The sequence below is a fragment of the Semicossyphus pulcher genome, unplaced genomic scaffold (assembly GCF_022749685.1).
Source record: "Semicossyphus pulcher isolate SPU_LCO1_2020_fin unplaced genomic scaffold, fSemPul1.0.p SCAF_7, whole genome shotgun sequence".
Lineage (NCBI taxonomy): Eukaryota > Metazoa > Chordata > Actinopteri > Labriformes > Labridae > Semicossyphus > Semicossyphus pulcher.
In genome coordinates, this window is record NW_027211748.1 from 16,502,263 (window position 1) to 16,510,975 (window position 8,713).

Here is an 8,713-nt window from a genome sequence, read left to right on the forward strand (position 1 = left end):
AAACACACACACACACACACACACAGTCTCTCTCTCCCTTTCCGCACATCCAAACACACTTGACACATGCGTATACATAACCGTGTCCCTTTGTGGACCGTTGCCATGCAACATTTCTCTGATTGGGTTAGTTGAGCTCTGCTGCATGTGCACACACACACACACACACACACACTTCTGCCGGCTGATGAGGATCAGATCACACACACACACACACACACACACACACACTCCTTCGCCGCCACACCCATCCTCCTCTCCCACGGGACACAGCTGCTCTTCCTCTTCCAAGGCCAAGGATGCAGAGAGCAAGGAGGAAGTGCTGCTCGGTCTGGGGTCGAAGCTTCTCTCGTCGGCCTCCTCGATGTTGGACGATCCTCTTGTTGGAATATTAGGGATTTTTATTTTATGAAACTTGGTATTTTTCTCTCACTTTGCAATGTGGTGAGGATTGATCAAAAAATACCCAAAGTGCACCTCTCTTTGCTTTTTTTCTTTTTAATGTTAATTTGTCTTGCTAATAGTTTAAGCCAGTTCTGCCCGGTGTACCGATACTTTCACCAGATTAATTCCTGTTGAGCTGACTTTGGAAAGATCAATTTAACTTGACAACTTCAGATCAAGATGACCCGTCGAGAAGAGCAGAGTTGGTGCTGAAGGATATTTCACTTGTAATCCCGTAATATGACTCTGCTCTGACAGCTATGTGGCCCTTTGTATTCATGTGAACTACATTTTTAAAGCTACTTTAAAGCTTTTTTTTTGCTAACAAGTTGCACAAAACGACTGCAGCCAAGATGGCTACCGCTAGCCAAATCTACTCGTCCCTCTCTCTACAGTCTCCCTCAGCTTCCCGACACACGTCTCCAGAATGATCAAAGATTAGACATTGATTAGAAAATGTTGTTTACAAAAATTTATTCATACAAATCTTACAACACTTTCATGACATTGAGAAACGTAAAACCCCATAGAAGGACTCCTGTGTGGATAACGATGTCACTTGTACTAAGGTTCACTTTTCAAACACATTGTTTTCAGATAGATAAGAGATTAAACATTGAAGTAAGGCGTTTGGCGCTTTCAGAAATATCAACAACAGGCATTTTCTAAGATCTGAACAACATCTCTTGTCATGTTCTCAAACCCTTTGAATCCTAGAACGTGATGCACAGAATATGTCGGGGCTATTTTTCTGATTAATAATAAGTTACTGACCAATATCAAAAGAACAACACCTCATAATCAACAGGAACAAACACTGGTCATTGTTCACGACTCGCACGGACACTGAACACCCCAAAACTCATGCACACACACACATACACGCACACGTTGCTTGCTCCATCAACATGTACATTCTATTCTTTTTTTTTTTTTTTTACATTTTATTTTTTACTCAATGAATCATTGGCCATGCTTTAATAAAAGAACGCCTAATCCTACTACTCTCGGGGCAGACTAAGCCGAGCGTTAAACAGACTAAAAAAAGGTTTCAATGTAAGCTAATGGACTGCAGCATCGTAGGGCCACTAAAAATTGCCATCTGTCACTTGTGGCGAATTTTCTCGTTTGTTTGTTTTTTTTTTCTCACGTCAAAGCAAAGGCACCAAAGCCAAAAGCTGTTTCCACCTTCAGACAGTCAGCTCATTCACACAAACAGACACCGAATTCACGCGCACGCTCGCATGGACACAAAGTGCAAACATCTACACACTCGCACAGAGCCTGGAAGCCGAATTGAATGTATGGATGGTTTTCGGTGTGGGATCGCAGGGCCGCTGATTGGATCGCAGGGGTGCAGGAAGCTGCTTTTGCATAATATTGAATCGATTTTTTTCAAAATAAAAGCTTTTCCTGGAGGGCTGGTTTCTATCACCTCCTTTGTAATCCAAGGTCTGAGGGGACTCAGTGTAACTGATGTGGCCTCGTCCACTCTTTTAATCCTGCTAAGTGAAGGGAATTCAACATCTGATGTTTCCTATCAGACTCATTGACCCTGCCATCACCTCTCTCAGACCTGCCTCTTATGTAACAGCTTTTTCTCTCTCTCACACACACACACACACACACTTTGATTCCTCTCTCTTTGTCACATCCTCTCTGCACACACTCCAGTATACACCTAACACATATCAGCTTCGTCTTAACAAAGAACCACAGCACTAGAATCAACTATTTCTTGCACGGCGATCTAGAAGCAGAAGAATCTCTTCGAAAGAAAAAAATGCTACTAGGACAAAGGCAAAGAGGGGGGGAGGGGGGGGGGTCCAGTGTCTCGTCTCATGATATCCACAATGACAGCAGCAGGGGAGGAAAAAATAAATCAACAAGTCAGTGCAGTACCAGCTTCCACCACCTCTAGCCCTCCTTGTTCACATCTGAGGAGGGAATGGTGCTGAAATCCATTTAGCACAGGCCACAATCCCCCCCAAAAAAAGCACCACGGCATGCAGCAAAAAAGATCCAGATGTCAGTCTCAACATGCACCGATAAATAAGCGATAAAGTGGTTAAATATTCCTGACTTCGGATGCTACCTTTCCTCTCCAAAGAAATGCTTCATGTTCCTGCATCTTGCAACGCTCTGGGTCCTCTCTGAATATCTGCAGTGCCGCTCAGATACAATCAACAGTTGGAGCACATTCTTCCAAATAATCCTGCTGACTGACGACGTTGACGTGTGCACTGTGTATTTTCTATACTGTACATAACACGCACACACTGACACACACATGGGACATTCTTTACACGAGCATGATTTATCTCCTGCGCTAAAATGACTTTGAGGCAAGTGAGCAAGCAGTGTTCTCCGCATACTGCTAACAGCAGCTTTGAGTGCTTCCTTTATCTTTAGTGAAGACGATGTAGCGCCCTCGGAGAAGCCTGCCATTAAATTTGTGTTTATAAAGAGGGGTTGGATTTATTTATTTTTTACCACCAGTTACACCAATCACTGTGTAAGTCAATCCATCAGATGAGAGGCAGTGCAACAAAAGCCATCTGGATTCCCCTGGAGGGGGCAGCAAGCTGTACAGACCCACAGAGCTCCCATTAAAGGGAGCGATGAGGAGAAGAAGGAGGTGGTGGAGGAGGAGGAGGAGGAGGGTGCACAAGGGCAAAACATCTATCATTTAGGGGTAAGCCGGATATGCCTCACAGAGCATGCTCACTGCTTCTTTGGGCCTGTTTTTTTTTTTGGAAAACAAACAACACTAAAAAAATAGAACGTTGGTTACAAAAATAAGTATAACATTCAATACTTTGATTGTCTTTTTAAAATCTATTTATTTTCTGCATATGATGACTTGTTAAAGATTTCAAGCGCATAACGTTGAAGGTGCACAATTATCTTTTTTTCTGATTTCTTTCTTTCTTTTCTTTTTTTTTTTGTTGTTGTTTCTTTTTGTTTTCAACATCTTAACATGAAAATAAAATATTGGTCCACAAAGTATAACTGTGCGGTATCAAGTGCTTTTGTACAAAAAGAAAAAAAACCGATATTATTATTAAAATATTCATTTTAATGGCTTTACTTCATACATAAATACATGTTGAAAGAACACAGGCGCAATCCACTGGTTGGTCAGATATATCTGAATGACTTTGATTTAACGACTGGATGTATTTACACAGGAGGGCAGTTTGCGCTGAAACAACGCTACAAATAGGCAAGCCGGCGTCCTTTGTTCCTAACTCTCTGTCTGTACCTTCTTCCCAGAACCGCTGCCAGGTATTTCTGCACCGCCTTCTGCTTTCTATAGCGGCTGTAGCTGTCGGTGAAGATCCCATCTGAATGTCTTTTGGATAGGGGCTCCGACTCTTCCTCCATGCTGGTGTCATCACTGGAAAGAAAACATCAACACAACATTTGTTAAACCTGCATCCTCCCACTTCTTCACACCCTTTTTTAAATGTAGATATTTGATTATTTAATTCTGAGTGGCTTAAATAATTAAGAAAGGCATTTTTGGGCCTTTTACGCGTTTTTATTCCCCTTTAAAAATATGCAACAAGCAAAGACAGCGTAACAGAAACAGTGATTTAAGCGTTTTAGAAAAGTTATAAATTATTCATCCGCAGCACATTGCATATTCTGACGCATGATTTCTCATTAGAGCTGGCGCAAAAGGGGGGAAAAAATCAATTCATGGATTGATCACATATAAATCGTAGTGTATTTTAGTCTCAGACCCTCTATTCCCTAAGGGAGCACAGTAATCATGAACGCAGAGCCACGCCACAACAAAAACACAAAACAAAAGGTGCCATGAAAATGTCCAGACGGTTTTTTTTTTATAAATAGAAAGATTAAAAAAAATCAAATGAACACACGCCACATTTAAAGACAGATAGCGATGCAGCAGCCGTGACTTGTGCAGCGGAGGGACATAAAAAAAGATGGTGATGACTGCAGGTGAACGCGTAAAAGAAATGCCCTTACCCTGCACGAATTGTCATCAGAGAATGCAGATAATGTCTCGCTGTTAACTGACCCAGGATCTCCCTCAAGGCTCTATCTAATTCTTCCTCAGCATGCCTTTCTGCTCTGAGATGATAAAACGCCAAAACACATAGATCATCAGTGACTAAAAAAAGCGCAGACAAAATGATCAAAAGTAGCCTAAAATGTCCCCACCCTCCCGCAGCTCCAAAACCCACAGCAGGTGCACAGAAACCGGAGCCTTTCTTGCACACATCTGCCTCCCATTTAATGTGTGTTATTTACAGTATTTGATGCAACATTTTAGGCTACTCGGTATGAAAATAACACTGAACAAATAACATGAGAAAGTCTGGGGAAAACAAAGCAAGCAAACATTATCGCAGTTAAATCCAGTGATGTGATGGAAGCACGTTTACCTTTTCTCTGGTGGGTAGTAGAGCGTGTACGCGTCGTCGTTTAAGGATGGGGGGCTTCGTATAGCAATCTGATCGCTATCAAAACCCATGTCCGATAACGAGTTCCCATCCTCATCGAAGGCGTCGTTTTCAAGTCTGCAGAGGGGGGGAAAAAAGAAGGGAGAGCATCGATCACAAATCTGATGTGTGCACGAGCGGGGACGCACGAGTGAAAGAATGCCAAAATGTCTGCGTCCGTTTCTAAAAATCAGTGGGAGGTTGGAGATGCGTTCGAGGTATGGGAGGAAAACGAAAATAAAAATGCAACAGCTGAAGTTGTTCTTAAATAAAACTAAAAAACGAATTATTAATATTTAATAAAAAATAAAATCCTAAAATGTGTTTTAAAATGTGTATTTCTCATTTCTTTAAATATATATTTTAATCGGGGAAATCTGTTTTTAATTCCAACTTGCTGCTGTTAACATGCAGCCTCATTAATTATTGAAGACTGGGAAACAATGGGTGTGAAAAATGATCACGCTCACTGCGGGCGTGCGGCCAACATTTGATTATAAGAACGCTGCAATTAACAGCGAAAATTTAGAATCAATGAGAACCACGCCCAAATTATAGATATGCTTTTCACAGAGGGGGAGAGAGAGAAAAGAATAAATGTTAAACGAGCAGAGCTCTCCTATTCGTTTCGCCTCGCCTCTCCTTGGTGACGCCAGTCCACCGTCATCCCACAGGGCTATCCATTGCATCGACTGCACTCTCATTTTTAATAAGGGGAGTTCTGTGCAACGTCCCACCGGACTGATACCTCTACGCAATCTCAGATGCAATTTTCCACACGAGCATTTGTACATGTTGATATTCCCTTTTGTTATTCCTCTCAATTTTGCGATTTAAAAATTACGCGCATAGTTCTGTGCGCAATTACGCACTTATTTTAGACAAGTGCCCAAATCTGAATCTTTACATTTTATTGAATCGGAATACAGTGACCTTATGAACAGAACATTGTGCTCAGCAGCATTTACAACAAGAGGATAAAAAAAAAATCTCATAATAAGCTTGTAAAGATTCATACACCTACCTAATCTTAGGGTAACTTAGTCCGAGAGGTGTGCAGAAGACGCTGTAGTGCATTAAGATTCCGTAGATGAGCAAGATTAAAGTCGCTTTGCTCGAACTGGCCATGCTGTTAGAACATGAGAAAACATGAAACAGGTTAGTCACTCCGACAGAAACAACATGCTCGCTCTTTGTTCTAACTCACACGCTTTGCTGACTTCTCTCTCTACAATAAAAGAGCCGCACAAACAGCTTCCGGTGAAGATTTCTCTGCTTCTTTTTTTTTTTTTAACATCCAATTTCGTAAAAGTTTTAGTATTAGCAGAGAATCCTTTGCATGCAGCGCCAAAGTAACCAAACCAGCAGATCCATGCAGTGCAGAGAAAAAACAGCAGAATAATTTCCTTTACTTTAATCTCGCTCTCCATTACAGAATTTCTCCGAGTTTAAAGAGAATCCGCGGATAAAGCACGTACCTATAGCAGGGGAGCAGGGAGAGCGCTGTGCTGTGCTGGAGGATGTGATCCGGGTGCGGCTGTGGTGGTACTGAGTGTGTATGTGTGTGTGTGAGAGAGAGAGAGAGAGAGAAAGAGAGACGGTGTCTTTCTCACGGCACTTCTTTCCTGGCTGAAGCGCCTCCGTCGTCTCCTTGTGTTCCCCTCCGTGCAGCCTCCCTCACTTTTTATACACAGATATTAAGACTCAAGCAGCCGGAACAAAAAACTCGGTGGGAAAAGTGCGCTGTGTCCTCGTCTACATATCGGTGCTCTAAACTTTTTTGTCCTGCGCTGTGATTGCCTTGGATTTTTATCCATGCATCGTAAGCCTTGCCTCCCCCCTCCCCTCCAGCTCCCCCCACCTCCTCCTCCCTCCAATAAGTCACATTAAGGATGCTATAGACGTCATCAAGTCTGCCTCCCGGAATATAAAAGTACAGTTCCTTCCTCATCGATGCATCCGTCAGACTCGCCACCCCTCCCCCCCCAAGATGGAAGTTTACTCTCAAACTTTTTTCTTTAACAAAAAAAAAAAAGAAAAAAGAAAAACATAAATGGTTGTGAATGCAATTAATCACTGGATTTTGTAACGGCCGATACAAATCCATTTGTCCCACATCAAAACCGAGACATGTTTTTCCCCCCTCGCGTCATCAATAAGTCCAATTAGGCTTTTATGATTATGACTGAGCTGGGAAATGATCATCTCTGCTTGGTGGCGGTGGTGGTTTCGTGTGACTGGATGCTTTTGATGGAAGTGAATAGCGCGCGCGTGTATGTGTGTGTGGAGGATCAGACTTCCGATGACCAAGTTCAAGGCCTCTGGGGAGTCCGGAGCTGTCCAGTGCTGAAATGAATCCTCTCAAATTGCGGCTTTCTTGTATTTACAGTAACTTTTCCCCCTATCTAATCACTTCCAATAATTGCTCACTGGATGGATGTCGGCTTTAATGGCCGTGCAGTGACAGAGCTCAGGCCTCTCTGCAGATCTGTTAGATAGTTGAAATAAACGAGGCACGTAATCTGATTTGAACACGGACTGGTGACGCAGGATGCCGCTTCAGAGTGCTGTCAGAGAGCCTACGTGGCTGTTTAAAAACGATTCACGCGTTCTTATAAACATTATTTAACAATCTTTGCATTGTAAATGTGCTGATTTATATGTTCAAACGAAAAAAGAAAAGAAAAGGCTCGCACTAATATGTGCAGCAATTGGCATTCAATCAAGCAGCATTAGGGCCTACTTCCTTCCGCTCACACTGGAGTGATGAAGCCTAGTTTGGTGGATTTTTGGCAATGAGTCAAACAATTTTAAACGTGTGACTTCTCAATAATGAACGTCTTATTTTTTGGTTTATTGGTGCAGTTAAATATAAACTAGCATTAATATTCATACCACATAGAATTGAAGGCTTACAGCACAGCGTTTGATGCAAGTTATGAGGCTTTTAATTTGAAAGGCCCACGCCTTTGTAAGATCTAATTTTATAATCCTATATAAGGCCTCGTCATCATCAAGTCGAGGTCACATCGCTGCACAACACTGAATCAGTCCTATAGCTCATCAACCAACCGAAGAGTTTGCCAAAGAGGCGAGAGATCCACGTCAGCGTTTTTGTTTACTCCGACGCAATATGACGAACAGGCCCAGTCACCGCACGAGGGGACGAGGGGGGGGGCAATCCACAACTTCTTCTTCATCTGCTCTGTAAGAGAACAACTTAAAGCCCATGTGTGTAAACCGGAGCAGACAGCTGATAACAGGGCCTGTTACAGCAGGTAGAGACGCAGCCGTGTAGGCTGAGCGAACAGCGCCACCATGAGGGGAGAAGAGAAACATGCGGTTCATTCATCAGCTCGCAGAGGGAAGAGAAGATGAGTCAATGGCTTACTCTCACATTTGATGGTAATGAGGCAAACAGGCAGAAGCGAAAGCAGATGTTTTCACAGCAGAAACACACGAATGCTTCATCCGTATCCACAGAGAGGGTTTGTTGTGCAGTAAACAACATATTTTTATGAGGCAAAGCCACTGGGATCAAAATCTCTACTGCAAGCAACATGTATGTGTAGAATCCATTGTGTGTAATAAGTGGTTGGTTTTTAATTATTCTACATTATCTTATTTTGTTACCTATTAAAATGAAACGGCACTGCAACTCCTCCTCAGAGGTTGGATGTGTGATGTCTGACTTGTCCCACAAGGCCGATTTACCCCCTCCAAACGTCTCAGATACTTCATTTAAGGGCCCTGAAGGGGAACACTTCCAGTATTAGACAAGGGAAAAATCAAAT

At 42.6% G+C, this 8,713-nt stretch overlaps 1 protein-coding gene across 2 annotated transcripts; it reads right to left on the reverse strand.

Annotated features, from left to right (window-relative positions):
* Nucleotides 1-901: 901 nt before the first annotated feature.
* On the reverse strand, nt 902-6,718 carry adcyap1b (adenylate cyclase activating polypeptide 1b). 2 transcript variants are annotated; one of them, XM_069684339.1, is made up of 5 exons: nt 6,398-6,718; nt 5,944-6,048; nt 4,863-4,997; nt 4,444-4,548; nt 902-3,844 (listed from the first exon to the last, which is right to left on the reverse strand). In XM_069684339.1, the coding sequence occupies exons 2-5, from the start codon at nt 6,045-6,047 to the stop codon at nt 3,661-3,663; spliced, it is 528 nt and encodes a 175-aa protein (XP_069540440.1). In that variant the 5' UTR covers nt 6,048; nt 6,398-6,718; the 3' UTR covers nt 902-3,660. The 2 variants fall into 2 exon arrangements, with proteins under 2 accessions (XP_069540440.1, XP_069540441.1); XM_069684340.1 differs by lacking the exon at nt 4,444-4,548 and having other exon boundaries at nt 6,398-6,717.
* Between the last annotated feature and the right edge of the window lie 1,995 nt (nt 6,719-8,713).

Coding starts and splice junctions, on each gene's coding strand:
- adcyap1b (XM_069684339.1), bottom strand. CDS start 6,047: ATGGCCAGTTCGAGCAAAGCGACTTTAATCTTGCTCATCTACGGAATC. Junction 4,998..5,943: donor CTAAGTTACCCTAAGATTAG/GTAGGTGTATGA, acceptor CCCCCTCTGCAG/ACTTGAAAACGACGCCTTCG. Junction 3,845..4,443: donor CTGATGACAATTCGTGCAGG/GTAAGGGCATTT, acceptor TTTTCTTTCCAG/TGATGACACCAGCATGGAGG.